The sequence below is a fragment of the Penicillium angulare genome, assembly GCF_028827245.1.
Source record: "Penicillium angulare strain IBT 27051 chromosome Unknown utg000003l_segment0_segment0, whole genome shotgun sequence".
NCBI lineage: Eukaryota > Fungi > Ascomycota > Eurotiomycetes > Eurotiales > Aspergillaceae > Penicillium > Penicillium angulare.
In genome coordinates this window covers 785,712-803,389 of record NW_026623162.1, presented here as the reverse complement: position 1 = coordinate 803,389, position 17,678 = coordinate 785,712, and the positions used below count along the sequence as shown (strand labels likewise).

Sequence of the window (17,678 nt, the reverse complement as noted above, 5' to 3'; positions counted from 1 at the left end):
TTTTAACAAATTAATTCATTCACCTCACCTCACATGAGCTTGAAGTTCTTTGAGCTTTCTCCAATGACGGAACCTGCTCCTTCATCGCAGAGAATCTGCCAACTTGCTCCGTTATGGGAGGCACCGACTGGCAAGAAGCCCAACACCCATCAGGAAGTGGTTCTGGCTTAATTGCCGCCTGTATCATTCTATCTGTCATTCAGATATTGTTTGTCGCCGCACGATTCTATACTCGCTTCATGCAAAAAGCCCGTTGTGGAGCTGATGACTACGTGATGCTCGTCGCCTTGGTATGTATCTTTGTTTCATGTCATTATCTTCCCAGGCTATATGTATTATATCACTTCACAACCATGTATACTGACCGCTTGATTATAACAGACTGGAAGCCTGACAAGGGCGGTCATGTACATCGTCTGTAAGTGATCACCGACGTGTCCCGAGATCAACATTGACACTAACGCTGCACAGTGGCTGAGGAAGCAGGTCTTGGTTACCATATGGACGAGCTCACTCGCCCCAACCAAGACATGACTCTCATAAGAAAGGTATTCACTACCGGTCGCAAAGACACAAAAGGACCCCTAGCTGACAGCTGAAATCCAGGGCTTTGTCATTCTTGAAATACTCGACTTCCCCTTCACAGTCACCCCAGCCAAAATCTCTCTCTTACTCTTCTACATGCGCATCTTCGACACAAAGAAATTCCACATCATTGCCTATTCTATCGGAGCTCTAGTGCTCGGACTGGGTATCACTGTCTTCTTCGAGACTATCTTCCAATGTACACCAATTCAACATGGGTGGTCTCATGATGTCCCGGGAACATGTATCGACCAAACTACCTTCTACCGCGCCGTGTCTCCCGTCAATATTGCAACCGGATTAATGATCATGGCCCTGCCAATTCCTTTCATCTGGAAACTACATGCGCCGAGATCACAAAAGATCGCTCTTACTTGTGTTTTTCTTTTATCTGGATTGTAAGTTCTCAACCTACAAAAGGAAGACCATGAATTTAATACAATCTCAAGGGGAACTGTTGTCAGTATTCTCAGAGTGGCCATCTACTTCACAAGCATCAGATCTCAGCTCAGCGACGTAACCTGTAAGTGACTGATAGACCCCCACCCAAAAAGTACCAGACCAATACTAATACAAATCAGGGTTCTCAATCAAACTAGGAGTCCTCACCGTCGTCGAGGGCGCAATAATAATAATCGCTACCTGTCTCGTCAGCATCTGGCCCCTAGTGATCAAATGCATCCCCAACACTCTCCTCTCAAAACTCTCCTGCTGCGCAAAACGCAATCACCACATCTACCACCACCAGCAATGGTACGTGCATTCCGTTAGAGAGCAACCGAAAACCAGCAGAGATCAACTTGCGCCTTCCATAACGAGCTCTCTTGAAGAAAGCTGGGGCAGTCGGCCTTCTTCTTTGGCGGAATTAGAAGATCAGCGATTATTCGGCAATGATGTTGATCTTCGACAGCACCCATTGGTTTTGTATGAAGTGCATATCACGGCTGGTGATGCAAAAGTTTAATTAATGAAACGATTCGTGTGAGAAAAGTAGTCTAGATAATGGAAAAGTATTATGCTTCTGATTAAATAAATCCTCTATCTATATTTTGTTCGTAAACGTCGTTTGATTCGTGCGATGGAATCTCCAGATGATTATTCTAGTATGTGTATCGGAATCCAGGCTATACCAATGTTAGTAAAGAGATTCAATTTGATAGAAAGAATTTATTAGACTCACCGTGCCCTCTATTATTTTCAAGCTCCTTGCCTGTTGTCGGTTCATAATGTAGAAGTAGATAGTAAACGCTCCTACAAGAGCAATCATAAGAAGATGAGATCTTATAAAATCAGTAATAGAACTCCACGACAGAAAGGAAGGAATACTTACCCAATTGATACCCAAACCGCTGTCTGGTAATGCGGAGCCTCTTGAGAACGAACAATATAGCTACCCGCTATACCACCGAGTCCATTGAAAGCAGTAACAGCAGCCGAGGTAGCCGCACGTTTCCATTGACCAGCAACATTATTCGCTTGAAAAGCATTGAGAGCTGCCCAATTCGAAATGTAAGCGCCGGTAGCCAGAAATGTCCCAATATATCGCACTGTCACCTGCGTCGAATTTGGTAGACCAAGCATCAGGAACCCGACTACCAAGCAAAGCGCATTAAAGACGATAAATGGACCGCGTTTGCGAAAATGATCACCTGCTAGCGAAGTGAGAAGAACAGGGATCACGGCATAATAATAAGGCTAGAATAGTCAGACAGTCAGTACTGATTGCTGGGAATCTCGAAATCTGTTCAAAACTCACCGGAGTCGAAAGTAAAATCGACTGGTCTGAATTGAATCCCATTCCATTCTCCAGAATCATAGGTAGGAAATAAGACAAGGAAGTCGAAACCAGATTCAAAAGAAAGAACATGCAAGCAAATCCATAGATCTTGATATCTCGAAAACTAGAAAGTAGTTTCGCCCATGAAAACGGCTCAGGGACAAGATCATCTCGATCCTTCTGGATCCTCTGCGACGCCACCTGCGCTTCAGCTTCAGACAAGAAATAAAAGCTTCGAGCCGAGTTTTCCGGAAAATCAACCATCCACCAATAAGTGACAAAACCCAACACACAAGCAACCAGTCCCTGAACAAGATACATCCAGCGCCACCCCGCCAACCCAGCAGAACCATTCAAATGATTCAAACCAAAATTGACAATATTCCCAGTTGCCAACACAATGACTTCACCAGATTGCAAGAACGCGAAACGCAACTGTTGCTCATGTCGAGGATACCAGGCGCTGATTAGATAAGTCAGTCCAGGGTATATACCCGACATTGCGATACCGAGTAACACGCGCAGGGCAATCATTTGGCGCCATGTATGAACGAAAGCTGTACAGAGGGTTATCACTCCGAAGGCGAAGGTGATTGTTGAAAACCAGAGTCGTGGACCGACGAATCGTACGGCTATGGTACAGGGGAGTTGGAAGACGACGCTGGCAATGGTGAAAATGAAGATTGATACCGAGTACCGGGATCCCTGGTCTAGTTGGAGATCACTTAACATTGTTGTTACAGCTGCGGAGGATAAAATGCCCGAATCGATCAGGTTCAGACTGCATAGTAGGCCGGCAATGCTACAGAGACGCAGGTCTACCTTCCACCGGACTTTTCTCTCCAGCTCGGCCAATTCGAGGGTATGGCGGTCATTGTTACTATCATGGTTATGCTCGTAGACCTCCATGCGTGGCCGATCAGCAACGGTGGGGGTTGGGTATTTGTCTGTCATTTGGCCTGGCTCTGGAAGTTTCTCACGTTAAGAAGGCACTCCAACTGAGCTGGGAACCAAATAGCCCCGTCCGTGAAGAAATGAATGGTTTGATTCGATTCAATTGACTGGGAACCTTTAGAAGTGATGTTTGTTTGTCGCTGAGAAAAACGTGGGATTTTCCGTTGATTGGCAATCACTCATGCATGTGAGGATTTAGGGGCGAACACGCTGGAAACGTGCCGAATCTCCGATATTTGCTGCGGAAGGTAGGACGAGGTGATAAACACAATGCATATTGATTGTTATCTATTATATTGCTAACTAATTTAATGATCTTCTGAAACCCTTTATTTCAGGTCTATATAGTCACTGAAGAAACCGCCCAGGTGCCCCTCCAACCATGAAACAGTGATTTCTTATTAGCCGACATCATCGGTGGGGATTTGTACCTCAGGCATCAAGTGGTGTTGTTCCCCACTCGGAGTTGAGTTTCGGACCTTTTGCACTGCAGACATCGACAAAGATGTTTGCATGGATTGTTCTATGGGTTTACATTAGTTCTTTGTACGGACTGACGGATCAATGCATGAAATATACAGTATTACTCTTTCGGCCTCGGTTATTGTCGGGTTGTTCGACAGTTATACTGTACTCCGTCAACAATAGTTAATTAGAGCCTTAATATGTATACCAAGGTTGTGTATATTCAGACATCTTTTTATATACACTCTGCTGACTGTATATGTCTCGGTCTCAGAAGTGGGATCCGCATCTCACATATACATAGAAACAGGGGCCATTTTGCATGGGGTCTGGAGTCCCAATCGCTCTGTCCGACTCCACCGATAAGCATAATATTTACCTTTGGATCCTGGCTCCGATGTCCCTCAAGAATTCTTCCAAGACCGCCATCGCCCCCAATCATGTAAATCCTTTTTGCTTCCCAATTACTACTTTAGTCCTGGGTCTAAGTGGTATGACCCCCCGGAAGTAGTAACATCTCTGGTAACTCTAGGATGAAACTGCCGACAGAGCTGTACCTTGCCCCACGCCAATTCGGGCGAAGGGAGCCTCTCCACTTTCAAAGCTGCTGATACATGGTTCACCTCTTTTCCTTTTCCCTTCTCCCCTTTTCTCTTTCTTCTCTCTACCTTTTAAAATAAACTCTCTTCTCATAATATAATATCACTTACGACACTATGGTCGAACTCATTACTCCCCCCGACCCTCGAGACTTGCTCCCTCCTCTCCTCGCCTGTCTTCCCACAGCCTTTGTCTCCCCACGTCCGCCACCAGCTCTCCTCCCACTTCTCTCACCAATCCTCCGCCAACGTGTCCAAATTCTGAGCGAAGTTCCCACATCCCCCAACGAGAAATGGATTCAGCTATTATGTTGGTCTACCGATAACGCAGAGCGCCTGCAAAACGTCGTCGGCAACACCACTTTCGAGCCGCATCCTGTCTCCGGCGAGATCGAGCTAGCCGATGATATCCCCGTGTCCTACAAGCGGATTGACGACGAAACTCTGCGCGCGCAATTCTTACTCCCCGAATATAACCTGGCGGTTCTCTACCTTTGGTGTCCTGACGATGAACAAGGCGGTGGTCGCGGCTGGCGAGTGGCGGAACTACTTCCGCGCGAAAACCCCGCGGCCGACGAGCACACCTGGTCGTCTTCGATTGGAGAGGCAAATGTCCAAGCGAGAGAGAAGCTTTTCTCAGATACGCTGGATGTTCCAGACCACAGGCAATCGTCGAACCAGCAGACTAGCCAAGAGGCTGAGGACGAGGATGATGATGCCGATTACTGGGCTCAATATGATGCTACACCCGGCCGCACGCCTGGTCCCAAAACCCCTGCGCCAGCGGGCAACTCCTCCAACTTCCAAGCACCAGGTCCATCCGAGGACTCATATTTCTCTCAATACGGCGACGTTCAGCCCGCAATGGATAGCCATGATCCCGAAGAGCAGGAGAGCGAAGTCGGTCCTACCTCTCTGAATGGAGATATGCTTGCGAATCTCCTGCGCAGACAAGTGAACGGCCCAGGAAACGATGAAAGACCGCGCACAAATGGCTATGCAGCGGAAGATGTACCAAATAACCATGGTAGATCTCTCAGCCACCCGCGACCTGCATCTGGTTCCATTTCCTCCACCCACTCCGATACTGTTGCTAGACTGGAACAGGAGGCAGCTAGTCAGTCCAATTATGAGGTTGGAGTGAAGCAGCACATTGGAACCAGTATAAAGAGCCTTTTTAGGTTGGCCAAGGCGACTGGCGTGAGCCGGGCCGAATTCCAGAGTATGGTCCAGATTGAACTGGAGTTACTGAACATAACGGATGATGACTGAGTTTGCATTGTGCATTTTGACTGATACCCATGAACCGTGACATTTGCTTTGCTTTTGAGCCGCTGGTGTATATTTGCGAAACAAAACCATCATTTTCATAGATGCATTGAGGTCTTGTATTTTGGCGTGGGGCATCCCAGTTTCATATTCTCATTTCATGCATCATATCATTTTCTTTTGCTATTATCTTGATCATCAATGAAATTTTCAATGGAGTATCCTGGATATGAAAGAACTTCCAAATAAATAAAAGTAAAAAAAGAGAATTTTCTACAGTTGCGGCTGTGGAGCTTGAAAGTGGAGCTTGAAAGTAGGTATACGGGTATGTTTATGCGTTATACTGGGAACAGGCCTATGGATGTTTACGCAGTAGAATCCAAGAGTCCATAGAAAGTCATGACGATAGGGCTCCATTAGAACACAACGTCGAGCAGCTTAAATTATCCCATACCCGCTTCCCACCCCTAAAAACACCACGCAATAATAAGCTCTGTATGGCCAACAGGCATCCATACCAACAAGGATGCCGTCTCCACCACGCTGGTTTTAATGATATGAGATCTAGAGTAGCGGGCTATGGATCTCTTGGCCATCGGTGATAATCCTTTCTGATAGCAGGGCTGTGCTACATACATCCATACAGGTATCCATACTCAACTATAGAAATGTCGACATGAATTTTCGGAAATAAAGGAGAACGGAACACGGGGACGAATGATATTTTTAAGATATCAACTTAAGCTCTATCAAGGGGCTTGGTGGTCTTATTTATAGCTGTAGGAGGCACCTACTAGTAGTGGTTATAGAAGGAACACAAAAGCTGGCAAAGAGCCTGACAAAGCTAGTATATTTTGCCCTAAGCCATCAAGATCCGAGTCAAAGGTTCTTAAAAGAGGAAATTTAAATAGATTCAGTCTATCAAAATTGACAGCGCTTTATTGGAGGGATTTTGCCTTATGCCATGGTTGTAGGTATTGAAAGGTGTTGCATGTCTACTTCAAGGACCTTTAAAAGAGAGAGTCGAGAACTTTTGAAAGAGAGGGAGAGAGTCATGACTAAAGAGGAAAGAAATGGGCACTACCTTTTTTGATCGACTTCAAACAGTATTGAGAGTAGAGATGAAGCATGATCGATCTGCCTGAAAAATGGAGGGTAGGTGGTTGTATCAAACAGACATCATGTGAGCTCGAATACTGCGGACCTTCTACGACCAATGATTTACATAGTATTTTGAATGTAAAACCTACCTAACAAGCCCTATGTCCATGTGGTGAAGATGGCGACAGCGAAGTCAATAATTTCACTAATCAAAAATCTATGCATAACAAATTATTCAACTAGCCAAACACATGTGCGCTCGGTCCGAGCTCCGATGAGTGCCTGCCTGTAGTATGACATGACTTCGGAAGATGCAAACCGCTTGCCTTGTCATCTGGAGGCCTCGGGAGATTTGGTTCGCTTGGCACCTCAATCCATGGTACATGTCACTCCACATCTCGGTGCTTGTTGCCAAATTCTCCTTAGCCCACCGCTGATCCCTTTCTACCCCCGACAGTCTTCTGCAGGAGAGCTCCTTCGGCAAAACCATTACCGTTAGGCGACTACGCCTGAAGGATGATGGCAACTACTAGACCCCTCATGGGACATTAAAGTCGACAGTGTCCCCCGGTGGAGTTCCGGATCAGCACTTTCAAATTTCCCCAACATGCGTTCCACCATTTTGTTAGCCTTGGCAGCCTCATCCGCCCTTGCAGTGCAAGTCACCACAGTATTCAATTTCACCAGTGCCATCGATATTGAGAACAGTGAGCTGCGCACTAATGGCCACCTTCTACTTACTACTTTTGAAGAGGGTCAACTTTATACCCTTGACCTCAATGCGGAAGATCCACAGGCCGAGTTAGTGGCTGCCCTCCCTGGCGCAACTGCTCTTTGCGGCATCACGACTATTGCCGAGGACAAGTATGCTGTTATTGGTGGTGTCAGGGGTAGTTATCACTATTACAACGAGACTATCTACACTGTGGATTTCAGCAAGGATTCCGCCAATCCGGTCATCCTGAAAGCCGCTCACCTCCCCGACGCCATCATGTCAAATGGTATGGCGGCACTCCCGAAGCTTCCCCATGTTGTCTTGGCCGGCGACGCTCGCCGGGGTCTTATCTTCCGCATCGACACCACAACTGGTGCTTACAAGGTCGCTTTCAAGGACGAGCTATTGAATGCCCCATCGAACGCCTCAATCCCAATCGGTGTGAACGGGCTCAAGGTTGTCGGAAACAATGTATACTTCACCAACAGCGCTCGCAACATTTACGCCAAGATCCTCATTAGCGATGATGCCGAAACCTTTGGGGATGTGAAAATCATTAACACCCTGGACTCCACGACTGACGACTTCGACGACTTCATCGTCGACTCGAATGGGGTTGCATACGTCTCTCAGCCTACCAATAAGATTGCGCAGATCCAGCCGGACGGATCCCGTAAGGTTTATGTTGGTGGTGATGGTAGCAAGATCTCCAGTCCTACGTCTGTTCAGATTGCAAGCGACGGATATGCCTATATGACATCTGGTGCCGGTTCGGTGGTCAAGTTCAAGCTGCCCCCTGGCACCACTCTCGCCAGTGGCGAGGTTTAAGTGCCCGTTTAAGCATAGGTAGAGTGCTCGTTTGAAGTTATTTAGTGTCCAATCTTAGCTTGAAATGGTGCATAGAACATGAATTGAACGAGGTAGTATACTGCCCTTTACGTCATCTGAAATTTGATTGATCTAGTACGGACGTTGAAGTTAGGTAATAGCGGTTTTTCAGAAGAGGAGAGGTTAAGCCACGAAAAGTCTTAAAATAATCCAACAAAGAGGCAAGGGCAACAAGGTGTACATGCTATGGTGTATATCTTCAAAGAAATCCTACATTGTGCAATTTCTTTCGATCAAAGTCTTTCAATATTTTCAAAATGCTGAATTCAGACGGGGACATCTGCATGTGGATGTGACAAGGATGACTAAGAAAAAAGGGACTGATCCCCGTCCACGATTGGCCTGGCCCCACCGCCTTGCCTTGCCGGAAACTAAGAAGGTTGCGTGTCCCTAATGCGGCCCCCTCCTAAACTTGAGGTCATTTTTCCCTTTCTCCAGCTTTCCCTGGTCTTTTTTCTGGGTGTGATGCCCTTTGGTGATCCTGGTAAGTCAATGTACTCCTTCTATTTCCATAGACACGTCCTGGGATTATTCCCCAATGATTTGATGAGCTATTGCTGACGTTTCGCGTTTTGGGAAGTCTATTTACTATAGGTAGTTTCGCGGTCGCTCTCTTTTTATTTTTTATTTTTTATTTTCTTCCTTTCATCATGTCATCCCCTTCGCCCTCTCTGCGTAAGAGAGGTGGGAAGAAGGAGGCTTACACTGCCCTTCCATCCGATGATGGCTCATTGAGACCCGTGGCAGCTCCGGGCAAGCCAAAGTCAGAATGGGACTATTGGCTGGCCATATCCATCCTGACCGTACTGGCCTTTGCAACTCGCTTCTGGCGAATTGATTACCCTAATGAGGTCGTTTTCGATGAGGTGCACTTTGGGAAGGTATGGATTCTACAAATACAACCCGACAACCACAATTATCCTTGAGTTGAAATCAAAGAAAAGGAGGTTATAAGCTGACACGCAATATCCATACTAGTTCGCCTCATACTATCTCCAACGTACCTATTTCTTCGATGTCCACCCACCTTTCGGAAAGCTGTTGTTCGCCTTCATGGGCTGGCTGATTGGATACGATGGCCACTTTTTGTTCGAGAACATCGGCGACTCGTATATCGAAAACAACGTCCCCTACCTGTCACTACGTGCTATGCCGGCTACCCTCGGTGCATTGACCATCCCTGTGGTGTTCTTGACCATGTGGGAATCCGGTTACTCTCTGCCAGCCTGTGTGCTGGCTGCCGGTCTCATGGTTTTCGACAATGCTCATGTGGGTGAGGACCGACTCATTCTCTTAGATTCCACCTTGGTTATCACCATGGCACTGAGTATCTTGTGCTATGTTCGCTTCTATAAGCTGCGCCACCAGCCGTTCGGTAGGAAGTGGTGGAAGTGGTTGCTGCTGACTGGTTTCTCTATGAGCTGTGTCATTTCTACCAAATACGTTGGTGTTTTCACTTTTGTCACTATCGGTGCGGCGGTTGCGATCGATCTGTGGAATCTCTTGGATATCAACCGCCGCCAGGGCGCTCTTGACATGGTGACCTGGGTCAAGCATCTTGTAGCTCGGGGTGTGGCTTTGATCATCATTCCATTCTTCTTCTACCTGTTCTGGTTCCAGGTTCACTTCACTATTCTGAACCGATCTGGACCCGGTGATGAGTTCATGTCCCCCGAATTCCAGGAGACATTGAGTGACAACGCGATGACTGCCCAGTCTGTTGGAATTCAATATTTCGACCAGATCACTATGCGCCACAAGGACACCAAGGTTCTTCTTCACAGCCACTGGGAGACATACCCTCTCCGATACGATGATGGACGTATCTCCAGTCAAGGCCAGCAGGTTACCGGATATCCCCACAACGACACCAACAACCTGTGGCAGGTTTTGCCCACTGTTCCTTTGACTGATGATCAACCCAAGAGTGTTCGCAATGGCGATATCATCCAGCTTCGCCACGTTGGAACTGACTCTGTCCTCTTGACCCACGATGTGGCATCTCCGTTCTATCCTACCAACCAAGAATTCACCACCGTCTCGCGTGAATTGGCGGATGGCGAGCGACACAATGACACCCTGTTCGAGCTGAAGATTGACAACGGCAAACCTTTCCAGGAGTTTCGTACCTTTGCTAGCTTGATTAAACTCATTCACGTTCCCACTCGGGTGGCCATGTGGACTCACACCACCCCGCTTCCGGAATGGGGATACAAGCAGGCCGAAATTAACGGAAACAAGAACATCTTGCAATCCAGCAACATTTGGTTTGCAGAGACCATTGAGGGAATTGAGCCCGACAGCCCGCGTCTGCAAAAGCAGGAGCGCCAGGTCAAGTCACTATCCTTCCTGCGCAAGTACTTTGAATTGCAAGGTGCTATGTTCCACCACAACAATGCACTGACTAGCAGTCATCCGTATGCCACCGAACCCTTCCAGTGGCCTTTCCTGCTGCGGGGTGTAAGCTTCTGGACCAAGAATGAGACCCGGGAACAGATCTATTTCTTGGGTAACCCCATTGGCTGGTGGATTGCTAGCAGTTTGCTGGCTGTGTTCGCCGGCATTGTCGGAGCAGACCAACTCTCCCTTCGCCGTGGTGTTGATGCATTGGAAGAAAGTAAGTTGACAGATCCCCCCTTTCCTCCATCCCCCCCCCCAGGGAGGCGCTTCCGTTCAAATTATCTTAATGGTTCGATGGCTAATTTTCTTTCTCTTCTCTTTTTAATAGTCTGGGGCCCTGGTACTCGTTCGCGTCTGTACAACAGTACTGGATTCCTGTTCCTGTGCTGGGCTGCGCACTATTTCCCCTTCTGGCTGATGGGTCGTCAGCGATTCCTACACCACTACTTGCCGTCCCACCTGGCATCGACGATGGTGACTGGTGCACTGGTCGAATTCATCTTTAATGTATCGCCGCTCGACCCCGCCACTGCCGCACCGCCCGTGGATGATCCCTCCGGTAAGGCCAAGGGTACCCGAGCAAGCCGCAGTGTCCGTCGCTTCGTGACGGCCAAAGAGCGCATGGGTCTCAACTCGGTGCTTGCCGCCTGGGGAGCCACCATTGTTATTTTGGGGGCTACCGTTGCTGGTTTCATCTTCTATGCGCCGTTGACGTACGGCACCCCCGGTCTAGACGTGGACGGCGTTATGGCCCGCAAGTGGCTGAACTACGATCTCCACTTTGCCAAATAAAACCTTCCTTCCACTTAGGCGCCCTTTAGATTTGATGCATGGATCTGGGGGAGGCTGATGAAGAATTTTGGAAGTCTCATTTTTTTATTTTGTTAGCATGATCAGTAGACCATGTATCATATGTGTGAACTAGAATTGAATTTGGGAAGGCAATGGGAGGTGTTGTTTTAGGGACGATTCAGCTGGATTTGTTTGACATATGCTGTGTATACCGATCATCTTCAACTATTTTGCATTTGTGTTGTGTTTTTTTCTTCTTCTCCCTCTCCCACATGTTCCGATTGAGTTCCTGGTCGAATCCATTTGTAAGTCGGGTCGAGTCCTGTGTGACTGGGTGTTGTTGTACAGAGGCGTCAGGCGACCAGATGGTCCATGTATCTCGATATCACGTGATACGGCCCCAGTACATCTGTAATCTGTAATCGTACATGTTTACATGTTTACATATTTCCATTTGGGCAAGGTTGTCTATGAACGTTTATATATTTCTGTACAAGGTGCAGTTTTATAAAGCCCGCATCTTCAATGGTCATTGTTACGCTAGGTGCATCCGAGGCCCAGGTGGGTTAAAGGATGTACCCGGGGACGCCGAGAGGAGAAGCTAGGTAGGGACAGCTGAAATCTGCTTTCTGCATCTAGTGCGTACATGTGTCAGTGTCAGATTGTCAGATCGTACTGGGGAATGCACATTTGGAAGGTTGGAGTCTGGAACATTTCTATGTCTTGTTTTTGTGGATTCTGGAGGATCGAAAGGGGGCAAAACATAATAAATAAAACTATAATAGAGATCATAAGGAATCAGGAATAAGAGGTCCAAAACAATAACTGGAAGCGTTTAATTCCAACGCCACCACATTCCGTATAGAATTAATTAACTGGAATAAGATGGAACCCAAGATGGGCCGCATTCCCGCGTGAGGGGAGTATCCAGTGGTGGTGGCCTGCTAGCGTTATCCGGTGGTCGCCAAGGTTATTTTTAGTGGCTATACATAGTAAAGAGGTTTCACCTGAGAAAACAGAGATTTTCATGGCCATTTTGTTATTTGCTACTTAAATATAATTAAATAATTAAACTATCGCAATAATAATAGATGTAATATAATATTAAACATACCATAATAACACTGTACACGCACACTGGGCACTGGGCACCTGGCCACTCACTGTACAGACTCGTACGGCGTCTAACTGTACATGACGGACAAAGACCATAATGCAGGGACTAGACCTTTGCGGTTTCTGCTTCTGCCTCTTCACTCTTTCGTTCCTCTGATCTGTTCTGTTCACTCCGAACTCGTCAATTTTTCGTCCACCTCATTCTTCTTTCATTCTTTCCTAGGATTCAGTCAATCGACATCTTCCAGGGTTCAACTCCGTACCCGACCCTTCTTTGCTTTCCTTCTCCACTCCCCACTTTTAACTCTCCAGACCCGACTCTAAGAATCACTTTGAGTACTGTGGAACAGCCAGATTCATCTGAAAGTCTCACTTGGGTGGGTAGCCTTTCTAGTTTTTTTTTTTCCCTCTTCGCTTCCGTTCTTTTTTTATCGATTTTGCTTTTATTTTATTTTTTCTTCTCCGGCGCTTCGCTAGCGTCTTCCGTCCTTTCTCTGCCCCTCTGCTGGATCCCTTCATCAACAAACCTTGGAAACCCAAAGTCCCTTTATACCCGAGGTGTGTGCAGCGATAGACAAAACCAGCGAAAACAACAACAAAAGGCATCGGTGCATTTCTCTGTGGATTTGGGGTGGGTGGATTACACGAATTAAACAGCAGATCGCTGTCAACCCACATGGTGGATTCCTGCTGGACCTTGATCGGCCGCTAAGAGAAGTGTGTTGCTATTGTCGTTAACTCCGTGCCAGAATCTTCTCTGTATCGCTGAGCTGACTTGTTTCTCTTCCCAAGTTGCTCAGTCTCCTGATCGACTCCTGATCCCTCCATCAAATCAACTCCCCTTGCACCTCTCCGTCGATCGTGAATTATTTCCTTCCCCTGTCTCTGCCCCGGCTGATTTTGCCGCTGCTCTGCATTTGACACATCAACATTACCCGAGAGCCAATCCGACCATCCCCAGGACCCACGGAACCTTTATGGGAGTTTCTCGCGACTAAAGGAGGTATTCAACACCCATACTCTTGTGCCATTCACCGGTCTTAGCAATTATCCCTGATGCCTATCAAGCTACCAAAGAGCTTTGCTCGGCGAAAGTCATCTGGCAACATTCTGGAGGATGTGGAATCCCAACCGCAGTCATCTTTTCGTGTTTTTGAACGCCCTGGACCTCACCGAGCGATGACAGACGGCGCTCCGCTGACCAAACCCCTGAGTGCAGGCCATGCGGTACCTGCAATGTTGGAAGACAACGATAATATATTTGCGGGGACAGAGAAACCCCTGGGCAAGAATCGGTATGAGAACCTCCGACCCAAGGAGTCCGGTTCCCTTAGAAAGCGACTGACCAGACATTTTATCAGTGGTACGATAGTATACGAGAGCTCAACATCTACTCGACTCAGTTCCTCCTCTACCCAACCTTCTTCTATGGAGGTTTCTTCTCCTGAAGATGTCTCCCCGCATTCTCGGAACCACGACATACCCGCTCCACACACAAGCACAAATGCGATCAGGGACGCTTTTGCTGCTGCAAGGACATTCTCATTCGGCGGCCGACATAAATCATCCAATTCCTCTGTTCCTCCACGAAATACTACACCGGATGAATATACGAGACAACGTGCTATGACCAACAGTACGGACGAAACGGCCACTCCACCAAAACTAACGGATGAAGACTTCGGTCTGGGTACCGGAAGTGATGATTTTGGAAAGATGTTTGACCACCTTGGAAAGCGAGAGAGCGCTTTGTTGCGAGATCCCTCCCCACGGCGACCTAATCAGGTATGACGGGACTCCACAATACCATGCAAGGGATCGTCTTTTTGCTGACGATCATATAGTTTTCATCATCTCCGCCGACGCAAGCACTACCCGAGTTCGCAACGAGTGGTAGGGCAGCTCGGCCTCTGCCAATTAACACAGACCGATCGGCAGTCGTTGAGCCTTCCCCTTACTCTTGGAATAGCCGTCATTCTGAAGAGGGGTTACTTCATGATCCTGATGAGGTACCGTTGGGTGATCGAAACTCATACTCGCAACCGACTCCTGAAACCATGGGTTCCCGTCAACAGTCCCCGGCAACCCAACCAATGGCCGGCGCTACGACTTCTCACCGGGCTTTGGACCGGCCAAGACGACAGTCAGAAATGGGACTGCGGAGAAGCGTTATCTACCCCGGGGACCGAGACTCCAACCCCATCGATGACGAAGATGCTTTATTGGTCAGAAAATCTCTGATGTGGAGTAGAGAAAGCATTTCTCCCTCTGGTGGTACACCGCTTCTCGAGAAGGCCCAGGTGCATAGCCCTGGCGAGCTTTCGAGCCCCGAGCCCGATTCAATGTTCTCAAATATCCACTCACATACTCAAGAACACGTGGATCCTTCAATTGCCGACCATGCACGGCTCGCTGTTCAATTTGCGGAGAACCTGCGCAAGACTCCTTCTCCTGGCAACAAAGTGATGACTCCGTCCCAATTTGAGCATTATCGCCAGCAACAAGAACTACGGCGCTCGAACAGCAACTCCTCTAAGAGTGATGATGAATCAGATCATGAAGAGTTCGATGAAGAAGATGAGGCCGAGAAGCAGCGTGAAGCTGAGCGTCAGCGGCGGAAGCAAGAAGCTCATTTATCTGTATATCGTCAACAAATGATGAAAGTAACGGGACAGCAAGCCCCGTCACCCTCTTTGCGACCGATTATGAGTGGCGCGAGCAGCAGTACCCCGAACCTCCCCATCCATGTGTCGAGCATGGGTGACAAGTCATCGAGCGGTAAAAGCAACGATGATGACGACGATGAAGTTCCCTTGGGTATTCTCGCAGCGCATGGTTTCCCCAACCGTAACCGTCCCCCAACCCGCTTGGCCAACGCAAGCTCCAATCCTAATCTTCGAGCATCTATTCATCCATATGCATCATCTTCTACTTCCCTAGCAGGTGTTGAGCAGCAGCAGGATCATCGGGGAAATCTGCCTGTTTTCGCCCGGAATCTTCCACGGGATCCTTATTTCGGAGCCAGTTTAGTCAACCCCGCCAACCGAGAGTCATTAGCCATGGGCGGTGGCTCAGTATATGGTGGTCCTGCTGCCACACCTCCAGTGCCAACGGGAGGGCTTGTGGGCGTTATTGCCCAGGAGGAGCAGGCACGTGCTATGAGAAGAGGCAGTCCGAATACACAGGCAATGTACGATATGGGAGGTGTACCCCGCCCATACTCCATGATGTCACCACCACTGCAGCAGCAGGGAATTTCTCCATCGGAGCAGTCGCAGGTTCAATTGAACAATCAAATGTCAACTATGATACATATGCAGATGGAATGGATGCAGCAAATGATGCGCATGCAGGGCATGCAGGGACCTCCGCCAATGATGCAAGGCGGTATGCCAATGCCGCCGCACATGATGGGAGCACCACCTATGCCAGGAGCCCCCATGGGTCCTCCCTCCATGGCAGGTCCTTCTCATATGGCAGGCCCTGGATCGGTTTCCGGCAATTCTAATATGAGACCAGTCTCCATGCCGGGCCTGGCTCCATCAACCCCAAATAATTACGACCAACGACCATTGAGCATGCTTGACCCTAATATTGCCGTCCGTCGCACAGGTTCACCGATGCCTAATCTGCCTGGTGGTTCCTATTCTCATAATTCCCCTGGTTATGCCCCGTCTATTGCCCCGTCTGAGCGCAGCAACGCAGGCATGGCGCCTCGATACCGCCCAGTTTCTGTACAGGGTGACCCCGCCCAGCATCTCTCCCCAATGAACAGGGCTTACACCGATGAAAATCGCCCCCATTCACACCTATCCATTTCTCAAACCCAAGGAAACATTCCAAAATCGACCACACTTGCTACCGTCACCGTCAGGCCCGTCTCACAGGCTAGTCAAGCTGCATCAGCTGTTCGAAAGCCACATAACGGCTCGGACGATGAGAATGACGACGAAGCTTGGGCCGACATGATGAAAAAGCGAGACAAGAAGAAGAGTAGCTGGAAGCTCAAGCGAGGAACTTCCTCCTTCGGGGATCTGCTAAATGCCGTACATTAAGCGGTACATCCCCCCCTTCTCTTCTGATCTTACCAAAGCGTGCATCTGGGACCTGCAATGAGCATCCCAGCATTTCGCAGTATAGAAAATCCATTTTTTCAATCTCTTTCTTTCGAACTCTCTGTCCTTATTAAAAACTTTTTCATTGTCGCCCCGTCATGAAACGAAGACCACGCACATATATCGATAAAGGCCTTTTGTGCCACGCTTATTTTACTTTGCTTTCGCCTCGTCTGCTTTGGGCATGTCTCGGGGTCATTTATCTCTCCGCTTCTCGCCGCTCGCTTTCTTTATATGGTTCTCATCTCTCTTTATTTTGTATCATCTTGATGTTCCGGGAGAAGCAGAAACAGAAGCAGCATTTGAAAATATGGATACATTCTCTCATTTTCTTCGTTTTTTTCGTTTTTCTTTTGCTCCCTTTCCTGGCATTGGCGTCGGGTGGCATGGCGTTATTTTCACCATTTTCTCATTTTCTCATTTTCTTTCATTTTCTTCGCGTTTTTCGACTGCTAGCATCTTTTGTGGGTTTGTTTCTTTTCGATTTGTTGCCTCTGACAGCGATATTGTCTACTCGATTAATTCCATCTGGTCAAATGGCCATATCATTCTCCTATATATACATATTTTCTTCCAAGTCTTAATAGTAATGGATAAACGTGGGTATTCAACCAAGAACCAAATATCACCAGCATCAATATCAATCACCTATGATACTCTCCCGAGGTCGCTAACTCCCTCAAAAACTCTTTTCATCCGGTTGATGAATCCATTATGCGCCATCTTGATGCTCATGTTTGTATTTAGAACTTGAGTATCATTTACCTGAAGTGTTAGTAAATAAAGTATCTCCAAGTCGGCGCGAACAGCCACACAGCACATGCAGCGACCAAAGAGGTATTTTGCAAAACTTTCACGCTTTGCAACCCTCCTTCTGATATGAACATATCATATGCAACTGC

At 47.8% G+C, this 17,678-nt stretch overlaps 6 protein-coding genes across 6 annotated transcripts; 5 read left to right on the top strand and 1 right to left on the bottom strand.

Moving 5' to 3' along the window:
* Positions 1 to 113: 113 nt before the first annotated feature.
* On the top strand, positions 114 to 1,549 carry N7478_002519 (uncharacterized protein; the record flags this gene model as incomplete). The annotated part of the gene is made up of 6 exons (XM_056918733.1): positions 114 to 290; positions 382 to 418; positions 472 to 548; positions 607 to 983; positions 1,035 to 1,108; positions 1,167 to 1,549. The coding sequence occupies 6 exons, from the start codon at positions 114 to 116 to the stop codon at positions 1,547 to 1,549; spliced, it is 1,125 nt and encodes a 374-aa protein (XP_056781891.1).
* Positions 1,550 to 1,685: 136 nt separating this feature from the next.
* N7478_002518 (putative MFS transporter) lies at positions 1,686 to 3,316 on the bottom strand (the record flags this gene model as incomplete). The annotated part of the gene is made up of 4 exons (XM_056918732.1): positions 1,686 to 1,709; positions 1,766 to 1,865; positions 1,916 to 2,280; positions 2,342 to 3,316. 4 exons carry the CDS (start codon positions 3,314 to 3,316, stop codon positions 1,686 to 1,688), a joined length of 1,464 nt encoding a protein of 487 aa, XP_056781890.1.
* A 1,181-nt stretch (positions 3,317 to 4,497) lies between these two features.
* Positions 4,498 to 5,652, top strand: N7478_002517 (uncharacterized protein; the record flags this gene model as incomplete). Its single annotated transcript, XM_056918731.1, has 1 exon — positions 4,498 to 5,652. The coding sequence occupies one exon, from the start codon at positions 4,498 to 4,500 to the stop codon at positions 5,650 to 5,652; it is 1,155 nt and encodes a 384-aa protein (XP_056781889.1).
* Positions 5,653 to 7,357: 1,705 nt separating this feature from the next.
* On the top strand, positions 7,358 to 8,293 carry N7478_002516 (uncharacterized protein; the record flags this gene model as incomplete). Its single annotated transcript, XM_056918730.1, has 1 exon — positions 7,358 to 8,293. The coding sequence occupies one exon, from the start codon at positions 7,358 to 7,360 to the stop codon at positions 8,291 to 8,293; it is 936 nt and encodes a 311-aa protein (XP_056781888.1).
* Positions 8,294 to 9,003: 710 nt separating this feature from the next.
* pmt4 (dolichyl-phosphate-mannose-protein mannosyltransferase) lies at positions 9,004 to 11,545 on the top strand (the record flags this gene model as incomplete). Its single annotated transcript, XM_056918729.1, has 3 exons — positions 9,004 to 9,234; positions 9,332 to 10,970; positions 11,082 to 11,545. The coding sequence occupies 3 exons, from the start codon at positions 9,004 to 9,006 to the stop codon at positions 11,543 to 11,545; spliced, it is 2,334 nt and encodes a 777-aa protein (XP_056781887.1).
* A 2,172-nt stretch (positions 11,546 to 13,717) lies between these two features.
* On the top strand, positions 13,718 to 16,716 carry N7478_002514 (uncharacterized protein; the record flags this gene model as incomplete). The annotated part of the gene is made up of 3 exons (XM_056918728.1): positions 13,718 to 13,956; positions 14,023 to 14,446; positions 14,506 to 16,716. The coding sequence occupies 3 exons, from the start codon at positions 13,718 to 13,720 to the stop codon at positions 16,714 to 16,716; spliced, it is 2,874 nt and encodes a 957-aa protein (XP_056781886.1).
* Between the last annotated feature and the right edge of the window lie 962 nt (positions 16,717 to 17,678).